Consider the following 15861-nt stretch of genomic DNA (forward strand, 5'->3'; position numbering starts at 1 on the left):
AATGCAGTTTGCTATCGAAAATGCGTCCGTCCTTAATTACTCTGCCTTGTGAAAGGCGAACGCCTGGCAGGAATAACTGTCACCTTTCTTCATGCCTAAGCCTGGTGATTGTTGCTGCCATGAGTCATTTGGATTATTATATATTTAGCAGAAACGTTTCGATGACAGAAGCACGCAGGTGACTGAATTCACGTCACGAGTAAAACCCTGGTTCTGAGGCTTGGCGGGTCAGCGGCAGCGCGCTGAACGTGTGTAAGGGCTGCAGACGTCCAGTCACAGCACAAGACGTGATGGAGCCGCCCTTCAGCCGACGCCCTCGGATGCTCGTTACAAATCTTTGCACAAGTAAGCAGCTTTTTGATATAATCTCTTTGAATGTCAGCTATTGTTAAAAGTGAGATTAACTTTTAATGTTGTCATTGTCTTCATACACACTGAGCAGGCACCAGAAGCATCTATATAACAGTTATAAGGCATTTATTATTATTATTATTGTTGTTGTTGTTGTTGTTGAAGTTATTAATTTTTTTATGGTGGCAGTACAGTGTTGCCACAGATTAATCTTATTCCTGTCTTGGCATTGTAGCGTAAGCTTTTATGACACCACTCAGCATGTGTCTGTCAGAGGAAGAGACTGGTCCAGCTTTGCCATGTTCAGTTCAGCGCAGCTCTGTGGTGCTGTCGCTGCCCCCACTCCACCAAGTCAGCTGAAGTAGCGGGATTGAGGTGTCAGCACTATAGCTATCAAGGACTGCCCCACCTTGCCATCTGCTGCCATCACTGTAATCCACAAATCAGTTGTCTCAGTCCATATCAAAGTCATATCAGCTCTATTCAACTAGTCAATTAACATCAGATACTTATTGTAAAACCCACGTTACTGCTGACGAAACAACCAAGAAATAAAATCTTTGCTTATCCCAACATACGTTCACGTTCATTCTGATTGTTTAATGGTATTTGATAATCTGATCTAATATATCAAATACACGTTTTAAAAGTACCTTTAGAATAATAAATTTCAAGTTTGAACTAATGTCCTGCACTATATTAATAAGTAGCACATCAATAGGATCTGTTGTACAGGAAACAGGACAAAAGTAAAGAAAACACCTAAATAACAACGGTTGCACAGTCAACACACTCATTTTATTGAAGATTACGATCCACAGCTTCCAGCTGCTCTAATACTTAAACCTGCATATATTTGCAGCCATGGGTTAATGTGGCACTAAACTCAACTCTTTTCTATATTGTCCTGTTGCAAAATATTATAATAAAAAGAGCATTACTCAAATAGTTATCACAAATATGAGAAACAATAAATACAGTAAAGTTCCTGAGAAAGCATTTGAATTTGTACATAGACACTAGAGAAACAAACTATCTTTTTGAAGACCTTTTTAGAAAAGATATTTAGATATACATATTTTTTCATATATATTTAGATATATAAACAATATAATCTGCAAAAAAGTCAACCATGAACCCAGTTGGTTTAAATCGTCCACTCTCAATCCATCCAACGTGTTCAAACTTGGTACTCGTGTTTGCAGTGTCCGACATACAGAGGCTCTGCCTGGATTCCACGCCTTGAGGAAGAGAGAGGTTTTAATAAAGCAGATCAGATGAGAAAAGCCCTGGATGAAAGAAAAAAAGTACCTCAAGAGTTTGCAACGAAAGTCTGCTAAACGAGGAAACGCCCTGTCAACGCTGGAGGTCTGCTTCTCGTCGCTCCACAGCCTCTCTGCTGCAGCGCTCGCCCTCGGCCTCACATTTTGGAAGCAACCAGTGATTATTTTAAACCTTTTTTTAAAATTCTTTTTCACTTATGGCTACTTATTACAGAGCGCATGTAATAGATGGAGGCAGAACGCGTCACATAACATTTCATACCAAAGACGTGGCGCGAGGTTGGTGGCGTCCACATACTCCCCCCACATGCAGACCTCCCCACCGATCACCAGCCTCTTCTGCTCCTCGGTGCCTCAGGGGACGTAACAACATGGTGAATTTTAATAAAATACATGATAATACTTTACTTAGCCAGGTTAGACTAGTCATTAATATTTATTAAGTTATTTAGTTAGTAATGTAACCTGTACTTAGTAGTTGGTGATACCAGTATTACGAGATGTATAGTTGGCATTACATACACATACAGCATAAGGGGAGCTAATACAGCATTTTAATCTTCATACTGGGGTGCCTGTACTGTATAAATGCTTCAAGCAGATAAGATCCCCAAACGTGTCAACGTGCGTAAGTGTACAGTATGAGACAGTATGCCACCTAGTGGCATGACTGCAAGGAAAGCACTAACATTAGCATTAACAGCCTGGCCATGTTTTACCCTGCATGAAAAAGTCATGGTTAGAAACACAAATGCATCGGTTAGTACGGCATCAATGTTTTTGTCTCACCCTTGAAGGCCAGGGGCCACACCGTGTAGTAACGTGCCCAGTTGTGTGTGGGTCCGGGCTGGTCCAGGTACCAGGGAGAGGCCAGAATCACCTGGAGCCCTGCTTTAACCACCCTGCGTACTTCACACAGGTAGCAGCCATCTCTCCACACCTCCACCACTGAAAGAGAGCTGCACTGCAACACAATGCTAGGAATCAGAGTGACTTTATATAAACACCCTTACACAATATTTAGTTTTGTCGTGGAGCAAAGAGTTGTTTTTGGGGTCACTTACATGTTTGTGGTCGTCAAAAACATCCTGCCACACGATGGCAGTCTTGTTGAGAGAAGAAGTGATGTTCACGATACTGAAAGTACAGTAAAATGAAGCATGTGTATTATTAACATGTGTGCTACACTGTACTTGACTGAACATCTGTCTATAGTCTCACAGCCTACTTCTCCATATAAAATGCTTCCAGTTTGGTGAAGTCTGCTCCAAAGCCCATCTTCTGCATGAATGCTCGGACATCAGGGTTGGATCTCCTATGAAAAGACGCCAAGGAATTAATATAATGCTTCAATTAAAAGAAGGGTTTTGGAAGTCTGCTGACTTTTCATGCACATTTCTGCTGCCATAACAAGGCAAATCACTGATGGTGATCAAACCCAGAATTAAACTGCCATTCAAATGGTCTGTTACTCATCAACCTACCAGCATGAATGGTCAACCTCATCCCCTCCTACGTGGACGTAGGAGTCAGGAAACACAGATGACACTTCCTTAAAGAAACTTTTCATGAACTTATAGGTGGAAAGTGAAGCTGGATTCACAGGACCAAATGTACCCGTAGGGATGCCACCTTTATAACAGGGAGTCAACAGGCCAGGCTGCCCTGGGAAATAAGGCATAGCAAAAAGCCAGAGTTTAATATTCAGAGGTTAAGTTCCTTCTTTCAGTCTTTAAATTCTACCTCTTCCCCAGGACTTGGTATGGCCGGGTGAATCAAACTCTGGAAGGACTCTTATTCCTCGCAGCCTGGCATATGAGATCACCCTTCTCACATCTGACTGTGTGTAGATGTGAGTCATCGGGTGGAAAGCCCCCTAAATCCGAGCCAGAGGCTGTTATTCAAGATGGATACATCTTTTCAGCATTTTGAATCCACACACAGTCCAGCTGGCTGCAAATGTGTGTATAAAGGTCTGCAACTCACAGCACACATACCTTAGCAGACAGGTCTGGAAAGGTGGAGCTCCGATACGGGAACGAAGGGTCATCGACAATGTGCCAGTGAAAGACATTGAACTTGTTGTAGGCCATTGCATCCTATCAAGAAAAACATCAGTCGTCACGACCGATACGTGTGATCAACACAAGCAGTTGTCACCCAAGTCTTACCAGAGATTTCAAAATGGCCTTCACTGGTAAATAGTGACGTGAAGAGTCCACCAAGATTCCTCTGAACTGAAACCGGGGGAAGTCTTCAATCTTGGTCTTGTTCACAAAATACTAAAATTAGAAAAAAATACATCCATTTAAAACATTGTTGAAAAGAAATTGCATATTTATATTGTGTGGGCAGTTTTAAAACTGGACTTACTGAACCAAAATCATCCTGATACACCAGCTGACTAAAGGTTTCCAGACCTGTGTTTAATCACAAGATTTTTTTCATGAATTAGATACTTAGATATGATTTTAAATTACCAAGACAAACGTTTTTTTTTTTGCTAACTGTAATATATATATAACTAGCATTTATTATAATAACCTCTTAAAGCGCCCCATACGGTTTCCGCATTCAAAGATGCTTGTCCTGCGGAGACGCTCATATTATCTAGAACAGAAATAAAATTAAATTGAACTCTACTGGATGAGACCAGATGCCGGTGACCGTTACATTTTAGGCCGCTTGCTCAAATGAACATGATTCTTACATTTCTCAGAGGAATCTGCTTTTGGGTAACTCTCACATTCATCCTGGTCCACAGTGATCTCCACAGCAAAGGCTTTATCCCCATGGAATGAATGGACATCATTTACTGTTGGTCATAAAAGCGAGATTATTTATCAATTGCTAGATTGAACATTTAAAAAATGTACATACAATGCCTGTGTATTTATACTCCATTCAAACGATCCTAGAAGCCATAGTTTATTGGAGAACACAAACATGAAGCTGTGCTCCTCTGGTCCATTGTCAGTGCAGGTGTTTGGAGCAGGTGAGCCTACAGCGATGAACTGCTGCCTCTACAAAGTCCATTGAGCAACGTTAAAAGCCACAGTGACAAACACGACATTGAGAACAAAACCACAGTGGCTCTACATGTTTGTGCATCCGTAACACCACGTCAGATCACAGTCATGACACACATACTTGGACTTAAATATAACACGTTAACAAACATGTTCTATACACTTTGGTTGGTGGATTTTACATTGTCAGCACATATGAACAATGTCATTTACACCCGTACATGTGGTTTAGTCTATTTGGTCTACTTCTGTTTCCAGCACTGCTTCTTTCGCCTACCAGATGTAGCGTCCGGGAAAATCAAGGCAAAGTATCTCCTGAAAGCAGCATCCAGAACAGAGCAGCCGTGCTGTGCGGCTGAGCGTGCTCCGTAGCTGAAGCAGAACGCAGACGGGTTCAGGGGGTATCTCTCAGCGGAGGAGGCGAGGGCCTGTGGTAAAGGCCACACTGCCTCTGCTGTGCGCGGGCCAAGCACCACCACGAGCAGAAGCACCGAATTAAAAATTGGACGAGCGTATCGCCCAGAACAAACCGCGTGCATGACGTTCATGTGCCCGTGGTCGTTGGCATTAACTGAATTGCGCTCGACAGCGTCCACTCGCACCACAAAGACCACAAGGCCAGAGTGTGAGTGTTTTGTTCTGTTTTGTTTTTTTTCTCCCATGAAATATGGACGTTAGTTTTCTAAGGGCTAATAAATTAATTTAAATAGTTACATTAGCTTTTATCTAGTTTGTCGATGTAAATAGCTGTTCTTTTTTCTATAAGATATATAAAAATATTTTATAAAAATATGTTCTCAAAACATTTATCATGGACTGTAGCACCTGAATGTAGTGTACTTATTAGCTGACTTGTAGCAAACCAGCTACAAGTATGGAAATGAATATTCGTTCGTGTTCGGAATTTTTTAATATAATTCTGCATGAAAATAAAAGTTTTTTTCACGTAGACCCGTTTGTTTTTTGACGTTGACTCGGACCGTCCATCTGACGTAAGGCCGGCGTCAGCTGGTGACGCTGCGTCTCTTTGTTGGCTTAGCAGCGGCGACGTTTTGTTGTTATTTTCGCTGCAGCTGAAAAACAGGCTCGGATAATTTTGCTTCACGTATTGTTCCGCAATCAGCGTCTCACACACTGTAGAGCGTTAGGTGTGCTTGTCACAAGTTGATAACCACCCTAGGAATGGACTCAGACGAGGGTTATAACTATGAATACGACGACGAAGAGGAGGAATGTAGCGAGGACAGCGCCGAAGAGGAGCCCGAGGACGACACCCTGGAGCTCGGAGAGGTGGAGTTGGTCGATCCCGTGGTGGCCGGTGGGGAGCGAGACGAGTGCGGCGATACCGGTGGAGGTGGTCACGGTCCCGGCGAGGAAGAGGAGGAGGACTACCGCTTCGAGGTTCTGACTGCCGAACAGATCCTTCAGCATATGGTGGAGTGTATCAGGGAGGTCAACGAGGTCATCCAGGTAGGTATTTTGGTATGTCACTATCAGGAAAGACCGGGGTCCAGGCTTGGATGCAGCGTAAACAGGCCATGGAGTTAGCTTAGCCGTTAGCCTCGCAGGAGTAGTTTAGTTGCTGGAAGTTGGCAGTTTCACAACTGTGATGAGAATCACAGAAACCAAACAGTCCTCCCGTTCCCGTTTATTTCCACTGTGTGTGTGTCGGGTGTGACACGGGGATGCAGGCAATGTTAAAATGATACGTACAAGTATGAATTTTGTACGATTTTCAGTCCAGGAAGTAGTCTAATCCCTATTGAGAAGTTGGCAGCAACGTTTGCTAAGCTACTGTTAGCTTGCAAGTTAGCTGGCTTGCTAAGTAGCTATCTGCAACCGTTAACCTAGCACCCCACTGGAAAAGCCTAACGTCTTAGTTTAAGCATTCGATAACTGCCAGCTCATGCTACGCGACAGCTGCGTTGCGTTAGTAAAGCGGTTGAAAAGGGAACATTGGGGAAACTTGTAAAATAACCAGACTGTGGACGTTATTTCACTGTGGGGCGAAAGGGTTGGTCATCGCGTTGGTTAGCGAGGTCTGTGCTCACAAGCTCGGTTACTTGGGTTCGCGTTAACAAGCTGCCGTACAATGACTGTCAGAAAAGTTTTGCTAGGCCCTAACGACAAGGTTCCGAGCTGACAGCGGTTAGATTAAATTTCGTCTTAAGATCAGTGGGGACCTTCATCTTGGTGTTGACTCGGGCCTCCATTTCCTTTCCCTTAAGTAGTTTCATTTGAGCAAAGAAGAAGAATGAAAGTGGTCTTGGTGGTGTCGTTCTTAACGCTTTTAATGAACAGCTCACTGTAAACTGGTTCTAAACTAGAGTAAGGTAAAATAGCAGTGATATGGATACTGTACAACAGCATGATGGTAATTTCTAACAACTGACATTATTTATCTATAAATAGTATTTAGGTCTATCTACTTAAGATCTGGATATTGCAGCACTAATAAATAACTTAAAAAAGTAAGTTAACATCTGGCCTTCATATATAAACGTTTTAATGTAGAGTATAGGATGTCAGGACCATTGATGTATGACATAGTGCTTCCTCTATAAACAATGCTCATTACAATTATGATGAGTTATAAAGTGTCTGACCATCACATCAATGTTGGAGTCCTTTACTATAAAATGTCTCCAGTAACTGGGTTTGTCTGGCCTCAGAAGATACTTTAGTTCAGCGGTAGCTCGTCCTGGTCATCAAAAACCACTGCTGAGCATGTTTTCACATTTCCCTGTATTGAACAGCGCCTGTGTGCCAAAACACAGGTGACCAGCAGTGGATATGTGGCAAACAAGTAGGACAGTGTTTGGATACTCCTGCTTTAGGGGGTAAAAATCACAAGTAGCTGCTCCTCTAATTTTTTCTGCAAGGTCTTTATTGATCATTTCCGATGAAAGATTATACAGCAACCTTAAAACCAAAGCAGGGAAAATATGCACAGATGCAACATATTTACAAATTTCACAGCAGAAAAAGCAACACCTCAAAATTTACAGACTCCAACACAATGGCAGCAGACAGCTGAAGTTTGTATCGTAAAAAGAGTTTACAGTAGTGTTATTTCTCTTCATAAGGTACCATTGGCATCATTGTCTCTACACAAGTATTCTGTTTTGCTGATCTTAACATTATGAACGGTGAAGTACTTCAGCTGCCTGTGAAGTTTATTTTGGGGACTTATATTTGGGTAAGCTACACCCCCCACACTGTCTGAATCCCACTGCGATGCTGAATACTACTACAAACATTGATAGGTCGAATAAAGTATCACCATTTTAATGCCATGGCCAAGACTTCGTTGTGAAGTGAACTGCATACAATTTCAGGTCACCACCGTCACTATGCACTTTGCTACTGGCTATTTAAAATGAAACTGTTAGGGATTTTTGCTTCAGCTCAAGGTTGATAACGTTGTTATTGTCTGTATACAGTATATAGCGTCTTCACAAATGACTTCTGGTTCATTTGTAACAATCTGTCTGTGTATAGTCAATAGTGACTGTTTAGACAAGTAGAAATGGAACTAGTTTGACAAGCAGAAGGCTTGAAACATTTATACTTTGTGACAAACGTGTGGAATCAGTTTTTGGTGGAGGAAGTGAATTAAAAGTCTGAATTTTATAGATGCAGCAAAAACCTAAAAGGTATATAAAATATATAGGTTTAAATCCAAAGCTAAATTCCAGGATAAAAATTAGATCTGAATATACAAGTGGAATACATTACGCACAGTGGAAATTTCAGTTATTGAGCTTTTAATTTCTATATGTTTAACACTATTGTAGGTTGTTAATCCAAAGAATTACAATGGGCAAAAGTTAAACACAATTTCTTGTTCTTCTAGAATCCAGCAACAATAACGCGCATCCTTCTCAGTCACTTCAACTGGGATAAAGAAAAGCTAATGGAGAGGTAATAGTCTTTGAAATGCTTTCATTACTGCTCATATTAACTGATCATTTTCAGCCGAGTTTCCGTGGGAGGTAAAATCCTAATGCTTTTTCACGTCTCATTTTGTATAGGTATTTTGACGGTAACCTGGACAAGCTTTTCTCCGAGTGTCATGTCATTAACCCCAGTAAGAAGCCTCGGATCCGTCCACCAATCAACACTAGATCATCTGCACAGGACATGCCATGTCAGATCTGCTATCTGAACTTCCCTAACTCTGTAAGTCCCTAATGGCGTTATGTTGTCTTGCATTAGTGGGGTATTTTTTCAGAATTAGTTCTGGCTCAAATCTGTGTTGTATTCTAATAGTGCAGTTGTACATTCCAACCTGAGGCATGGGCCCTTTTTGTAGAGAAACCTTGTTCACACTGAACCTTAAATGCTCTCCAGTATTTGTTATACACATACCAGTACTCTGGTATTAGTCTGATATAAATCACTTTTGTTAGTTTAGTAAATTCAATTCATGATTTGGACTATAACCCACTGGACACGTGCATAATGAGCATAAAGGATAATGGTTCCACATTGAGTGCGTTTGGAGGAGAAATAGTGACTGATTGTGTCAATATGCAGCTTGGGAGTAGGCTTAAGTTATTGAAAATGTTTTAATTATGACTGTGGTCTGGGAAAGTGTATTAATGCATAAGATGGTTGGGAATGAGTACTTAAACCTGTGGCCTTCCTTATTTGCTGCTATCATCCAAAACCTTTGCTCCTGAACATGGTCCTGTTCAGATTCCCATAATTTACAAGTTTTGTTATATATATTTTTTTATTGCTCAATACCTCATAGGAAGCCGAATGTGAGTCATCGTGTCTCGGACACCCCTCTTGAACATTGGTCAACACTTGATTTGACTATTTGACGAGAACTTCAATTAGAAAAGTATTTTTATTGTACACACCAGGCAATTATTCAATCAGATGACTCCTCCATTACTGGGAGGCTTAGAAGTCATCCAGCTACATATGACATGGCCTCATTTCCCATAGAAAGTGATCAGACTCTTGATCAGAGCATATATAAATAAAGTTTAGCAGGCTGCAGCTGCCCGGAGGAGGAGCTGTGATATTGTAGGTTGTCATATAGTAGGTGCCTTATCCAGGCAATTTGAAAAAACAAAAACGCCAGTTAAGCTACACGCTCATTCGTAACCTGTCTATACTAATATCGCTTACAGTATTTTACAGGCCTGGAGTGTGGACACAAGTTCTGCATGCAGTGCTGGGGAGATTACCTGACCACTAAAATAATAGAAGAAGGAATGGGACAGGTAGGTTGGGGGGCATGGAGGGGTTAATTCATGGAATGCTGATAGTTGGTTGGCATTTGGCTTCTGTAGAGTGAGCATTTAGTCATGTCCATGGGTTCCACACTTTAATATCAGATGTTTAGTGTTTCAGTATTTACAAGAATGACTGAAAGTCACTGAGAGCCGTTTATAATTATAATAGTTGTAACTGTGTCTTCTCTGTTGTCTTCTCAGACCATATCTTGTCCTGCTCATAGTTGTGATATTTTGGTTGATGACAACACAGTCATGTGAGTATCTGTCCTTATGTTTGCGTAGACGTCTTGCATACTTGTAATTGTTTATATTACTGATGACCAATACACAACTGGAAGCTCATTCTAATCAGAAGCCTGCAAAGCAAACACGAAAATTAACTAAAATTCTACGATTGTTCTTCTTTGCATGTTTATGTTTCTTTGTGATTGAAAGAATTATTCTACTTTCTAATGATGTTCATGCTGTAGTGAAAACAAATCTTCCTGACACTGATCTCTTGTACTGTACCGGCTGACACTAATTGTCTTAACCTACATTCTGACCTAACCAGCTAGCATAAGGCTTTGCAGTGTGTTAAACACATTTCAGAAACATACAGTAACTATACTATGAGCGCAGCTTTACTGTATGTAAGGCGACATTTCAGTAAGATTCTATGGTCACTGTGAAGAGCAACACACTGACCTGGCTGCAACACTATATTTCCACAGTAAAAATGATTATCAAGCAGGTATTAAGTAAACTGGACCACACACTAAATTATTTATGATTGTTTTCCTCATCATTTCCAGCCTTAAATAATAGTTTTACCATCTGATGGTGTTAACATCTCATGTTGGGCTTTCCTTGCTCTCACACTACACTGTGCCACATCAGCATTTCATAAGCAAGTTATAAACAAAGTACTGAAAGCAAAGGTCTTGGTACCACAAACTGCTGGTTTGATTTCAGAAAACAGAGCTTTACCTTAATAAACAGATTCACAAAAACTAGCTCTGTTCTGGCCTGCAGCAATCAGCTGAGCTATTGCTCTGAACAGGGAATGGTGTGTTTTTTAAAGGCAGAGCCACAGTGCTCCAGTGACATGTAAGGAAATAGCTCCAACACCAGTTTTCTTCTTCCACTTTGTTAATATTGATATTAATGTATACTCCCAGCTGTTAGCTGGGAGTGGTAAATATAAATGTAAATATAAATGTATACTGCGACATTGATGTTTCCTAAGTTGTTTTTTTTTTTGATAAAGATTGATAAATGATTTGATTTTTCCCTATAGGCGCCTCATAACAGATTCAAAAGTGAAGTTGAAGTACCAGCATTTAATTACGAATAGTTTTGTAGAGGTAACCCTTTATATTTCTTTTTCTCAATTGTGATTAACTTAAAACAAAACTTTATTTACAAAATGAATTGAGTGGATATTTTATGATTTTTTTTTTCTCTCAAGTGCAATCGACTGTTAAAATGGTGCCCTGCACCAGACTGCCATCATGTTATCAAAGTCCAGTACCCAGATGCCAAGCCAGTGAGGTGCAAGTGTGGCCGGCAGTTCTGGTAAGAAAGTTTGCCTAACAAAGCATTCTATTGGGCTTTTGTTAACGGATTGTGATAGTACTCGAATGTTCGCTTTAAGTTTAAAATTAATGAAGGATTTGAGATTTCTGTGCCTCTTCTTGTTTTAGCTTCAACTGTGGAGAGAATTGGCATGATCCTGTCAAATGTAAGGTATGTCCTCTAGCTTCTTACAGAGATGTTAAGCACTTACTTCAGCAGAATCAAATTCAGTCAATGTTGGCAATCACTATTAACATAATTATTTCATGATAACTTGTTTCTAATAATTGTTTGTTTTATTTAGTGGCTGAGAAAATGGATCAAGAAATGTGATGATGACAGTGAAACATCAAATTGGATTGCAGCAAATACTAAGGTATGAAATTATGCTCATTCGCCTGATTCATTATTATTAATATTAATTATGTGTGATGTTTTAAAGATGAATAGGATTATTGTGCCTGTTCTGGAGACTTTCATTAAAACTTACTGGATACTGTAGTGACTTTACTGCTGTTGTCTCAAAACAAGTGTTTCCTCTCCTGTCAGGAGTGCCCAAAATGCCATGTGACCATTGAGAAAGATGGTGGCTGCAATCACATGGTTTGTCGGAACCAGAACTGCAAAGCTGAGTTCTGCTGGGTCTGCCTGGGTCCATGGGAACCCCATGGTTCAGCCTGGTGAGAACGTAAAGCATTTTAGAGAAAATGTCCATCATAGTTACTTTAGTTGATAAATATGGAAACACAATTCTGAGATCTAGCTGCATTTTATTACTGCTAAGCAGAAAAAAAACCATGACATTTTATTGATGGTTGTCACATTTCAGGTACAACTGCAATCGCTACAATGAAGACGACGCCAAGGCAGCCAGGGATGCTCAGGAGGTAATGAATGGTACACGTACAGAACATTCCATGCAGAGTGTGAAACATTATGCAGTGGGTGTAAACAACCAGTCCCACTGCAGTGTGACACATACACGCTGCTCACCAAGGAATAGGAAAGTGCCTGCAGAATACAATTTAATTGTTTTTTTTTTGTTTCCGGGGAGCTTTAAGATTTCCAGACTGCATGGTCAAGTTGAATTGAGCTGAGCATACTTAAGTTAAAGAAAGTTTCATGCTGTGTGTGCAGCGCTCCAGGGCGGCCTTGCAGAGGTACCTGTTCTACTGCAACCGCTACATGAACCACATGCAGAGCCTGCGCTTTGAGCACAAGCTCTATGCTCAGGTCAAGCAGAAGATGGAGGAGATGCAGCAGCACAACATGTCCTGGATCGAAGTGCAGTTCCTGAAGAAGGCTGTGGATGTGCTGTGCCAGTGCCGCTCCACGCTCATGTTCACTTACGTCTTTGCCTTCTACCTCAAGAAGAACAACCAGTCCATTATTTTTGAGGTATGCTCATGACATATAGAACTGTATAGAACTGTAGAACTGTATTAATTGTCACTCTTGTGGGTTTTTTTTCTCAGAACAACCAGGCGGACCTAGAAAATGCCACTGAGGTGCTGTCTGGCTACCTAGAACGAGACATCTCCCAGGATTCCTTGCAGGATATCAAGCAGAAAGTACAAGATAAGTACAGGTCAGTGATGAAGGAGTCATAATCAACGTCTGCCATGGTCATGTTTGTGGAGTCTTAAAACATTTGTCCTGTGCCCATAGATATTGTGAGAGCAGGCGGAGAGTGCTGCTACAGCATGTGCATGAAGGCTACGAGAAAGACCTGTGGGAGTACATCGAGGATTGAGGACACGTCCCAATGCAACGGACTCTTGAGTATCTTGACAAACTAGAGCGCTGATGCAATTTAACAGGGCAGCACGGGCCTTCTGCTGCATCTCCTTTGGCAAACCAACCACTTTTGCATCATTTTTCTTGGATTTGTTTAACAAAAATCTTCAAAGTAAATTATATTTAAATGAAAGGTAGAGTAATACAAAGAAAGTGTACTACAGTATTGTTAGCAACAGAGTGGAGTCTTGAGAAAGCAGAAAGTCCATCTTAAACAAAAACATCCTTTTGGCTTGTATTGTAACATCTCCCCTGAACTATTCTTATTTTCCTGTTTTTTTGCTTGTGAATGTTTTGTTTTGGTTTTGACTTTTGTTTTCCCATTAGTGTGAAAATGTTTTCAACACAGCTTTAATTGTCCTGGCCATGTCTGCAATATATGGTGAGATCCCTGTCTGGGTGGCTGAATGTTGATAGGCTGATTGCAAAGGGGCAAAGACATTTCAGGGGGGGAAGAAAGAAAAGAAACATCAAAAGAACTAAATAGCAAGTCTGTATTTTTCAATTTGTAAATAGTCCATATGCATGGAAGTTAAAGAGCAAGAGTGGCACGTGTTTGCATAATTTTGAAATATTTATACTTTACCAATATTGAGAGAGGTGTACTTTTGCCATGTAGGTGGAGTCTGCTCACTCCCTCCACAGTGTGGAGGAGTGTGGAGGTCTTTGGCAATAAGGCATTCGCCCTATCATCCTCAGTCTCTTCTGAGCAGTGCACAAGTTACACCTTATCAGTAACTCTAAATGGGGACTGACAGAAAGAATTTCTCTTAGTTGCCAAGTGATCGTATAAAGGCTCGACGAAGGTGCGCTCACGGGTTGGAAACTAGCAGGCGTTTTATAGTTCAAAGATAAGGTTGAATGCATCGGCCCTGTATCACTTTATTCTAACCTTCTGCCGTACCCTACTTTTTTTTGTTGCAATTTTAACATGTAAGAACATTACTAATGATTTGCAAGAGCCAAACTGAGTGACATTCACTCTTCTTTTTGTTCTTTTTCTCCTTCCTGGCGTGGCTTGAGGTAGCCCTCTTAAAGCTCATCTTGCACCTTGGGGACTGAATGAGGGTAATAGAATGTACTGACGGCGCTGCTCTGTGGCGCCGTTAATTGGGCTGGATCACTGTCATGCAGGGTCAGACATTTGCATCACTCTTGCAGGGAATACTTGAATGGAATGGGGCTGATAGTGGCTGTGCCTCTTTTGAAGAGATGTCTTGCCTTGCAGTGGGACAGAACATTGCTTTAAACCAAGCTACACAGATGGATGTGCGTGATCCTTCAGCAGATGAGGAATATAGGGCAAACTTCTAAAGGTTGTAGGACTGTTTTATAACGCTGTTATGCTTTTGCATTAAAGACTGTATTTTTCGCACATGGGTTGAGGTTGAGGATTTGACATTGAAATGTCAGTGCCCCTCCAGGTTTTTCATTGTTCCGTGTGGTGGTTGCGCTGGTTGTCTAGCTCTCAGCTTCTTAAATGCTGGTTCATGTCTCTGCAGGATGGCAGTCAAGATTGACTGGAGGGGACATGAATATACAGGCACTGATGCAAGTCAGATGATGACACCAAAGTGTCAGCCATTAAAACACATCCTTTGCCCCAGTTTCAGATCTTTGGGGAATTCTCTCCCAAATGCTTCTTATGTGTTCAAACTTATTATTTTATCCTAGCAAATTATAAACTGTATTGTTTATTTGAATAAATGTCATGAGAAATCTCTTATTTGGGAGTACTGTGTGAGTCATTAGAGTAGGCTTGGTCTTAATCATATTAATTACCCAAACATCCATGATGCACTTCTGCGCTGTGTATTTTTCGATGTAGTGTACCACAGACCTTGGCAGAGCTGTGTCTTCCAGAATGGTGTGGAACTAATTTGGTAACTTTAATGTAATTTTCATTTTAGTCAGATGTTGCTTTTTTTGCACTACATTGCCGATTGTATGATAGAGATCAGGTGGTTGTTTGTGTGATGTCATGTCTGAATTCGTTTCATCGCAAGTTACAAACCAATGATGATACAAGCTGAACGATAAATTAATGAAAAATGGGCTATTTTCCTAAACGCTGTCTTGCAGGTAACACACCAGATATAGCTGTGAACATTAGGCTACTATGCTCTCCAGGGCTCACTCTGTTTTCATTGTGTCTGCTTGTAGTTCATGAACATTTCATAACGTTTGAAGTAACAAAAGCAGCTACTTACATTAAACTGAGACATCCAAAAACTTTTAATACTTTTCTACATATCTTTCTTTATGCTATCAAAGGTGTTTTATTTCCTATTAGTGTAAAAATGTGGGAAAATTTAGTTGTCTGTTTTGGAGAAAATATTAAAGTGCAAAATGTTGCAAACATCATTCTGGCATGGGTGGTTGTTTGACAATGGACACGATGAGCTTTGTTGTGCCAGCATATTTTAGTCACGTGATTGTTTTTAACTTTTAAACCTTAAGAGAGTTTTCAGTGTGTCCTGTGACTAACAGTTGAAAAAAAACATTCTGCCACTAGATGGAGACAAAAACACAGCTGCTAACCAGTTCAGCACCTGATCGGTTTTATGATCTGATCCTTGTTTATTCAGG

At 40.7% G+C, this 15861-nt stretch overlaps 2 protein-coding genes across 4 annotated transcripts; one reads left to right on the top strand and one right to left on the bottom strand.

Annotated features, from left to right (window-relative positions):
* Positions 1 to 1096: 1096 nt before the first annotated feature.
* On the bottom strand, positions 1097 to 5476 carry hexa (hexosaminidase A (alpha polypeptide)). 3 transcript variants are annotated; one of them, XM_041071051.2, is made up of 15 exons: positions 4941 to 5062; positions 4534 to 4657; positions 4345 to 4449; positions 4179 to 4244; positions 4008 to 4054; positions 3806 to 3916; positions 3632 to 3733; positions 3378 to 3510; positions 3119 to 3299; positions 2863 to 2949; positions 2699 to 2771; positions 2424 to 2598; positions 1897 to 1987; positions 1663 to 1770; positions 1098 to 1592 (listed from the first exon to the last, which is right to left on the bottom strand). In XM_041071051.2, the coding sequence occupies exons 2-15, from the start codon at positions 4580 to 4582 to the stop codon at positions 1532 to 1534; spliced, it is 1389 nt and encodes a 462-aa protein (XP_040926985.1). In that variant the 5' UTR covers positions 4583 to 4657; positions 4941 to 5062; the 3' UTR covers positions 1098 to 1531. The 3 variants fall into 3 exon arrangements, with proteins under 3 accessions (XP_029008340.1, XP_040926985.1, XP_040926984.1); XM_029152507.3 differs by lacking the exon at positions 4534 to 4657 and having other exon boundaries at positions 1097 to 1592; positions 4941 to 5476; XM_041071050.2 differs by having other exon boundaries at positions 4534 to 5082.
* A 156-nt stretch (positions 5477 to 5632) lies between these two features.
* Positions 5633 to 15636, top strand: arih1 (ariadne ubiquitin-conjugating enzyme E2 binding protein homolog 1 (Drosophila)). The gene is made up of 14 exons (XM_029152509.2): positions 5633 to 6133; positions 8520 to 8587; positions 8698 to 8845; positions 9811 to 9903; positions 10117 to 10172; positions 11198 to 11264; positions 11369 to 11475; positions 11604 to 11646; positions 11780 to 11851; positions 12025 to 12155; positions 12305 to 12362; positions 12613 to 12873; positions 12951 to 13063; positions 13144 to 15636. The coding sequence occupies exons 1-14, from the start codon at positions 5846 to 5848 to the stop codon at positions 13226 to 13228; spliced, it is 1590 nt and encodes a 529-aa protein (XP_029008342.1). The 5' UTR covers positions 5633 to 5845; the 3' UTR covers positions 13229 to 15636.
* The last annotated feature ends 225 nt before the right edge of the window (positions 15637 to 15861 follow it).

The sequence above is a fragment of the Betta splendens genome, chromosome 6 (assembly GCF_900634795.4).
Source record: "Betta splendens chromosome 6, fBetSpl5.4, whole genome shotgun sequence".
Taxonomy (NCBI): Eukaryota; Metazoa; Chordata; class Actinopteri; order Anabantiformes; family Osphronemidae; genus Betta; species Betta splendens.

What these genes read in the sequence shown, in the direction of transcription:
- hexa (XM_029152507.3), bottom strand. Translation starts at nt 5,325, where the DNA reads ATGGGAGAAAAAAAACAAAACAGAACAAAACACTCACACTCTGGCCTT. An exon ending in GAAGCATTTTATATGGAGAA is followed by an intron (nt 2,772 to 2,862) that starts GTAGGCTGTGAG and finishes CTGTACTTTCAG; the next exon opens with TATCGTGAACATCACTTCTT. An exon ending in TTTTTGACGACCACAAACAT is followed by an intron (nt 2,599 to 2,698) that starts GTAAGTGACCCC and finishes ATTGTGTTGCAG; the next exon opens with TGCAGCTCTCTTTCAGTGGT.
- arih1 (XM_029152509.2), top strand. Translation starts at nt 5,846, where the DNA reads ATGGACTCAGACGAGGGTTATAACTATGAATACGACGACGAAGAGGAG. An exon ending in AAAGAAAAGCTAATGGAGAG is followed by an intron (nt 8,588 to 8,697) that starts GTAATAGTCTTT and finishes CATTTTGTATAG; the next exon opens with GTATTTTGACGGTAACCTGG. An exon ending in ATGATCCTGTCAAATGTAAG is followed by an intron (nt 11,647 to 11,779) that starts GTATGTCCTCTA and finishes TGTTTTATTTAG; the next exon opens with TGGCTGAGAAAATGGATCAA.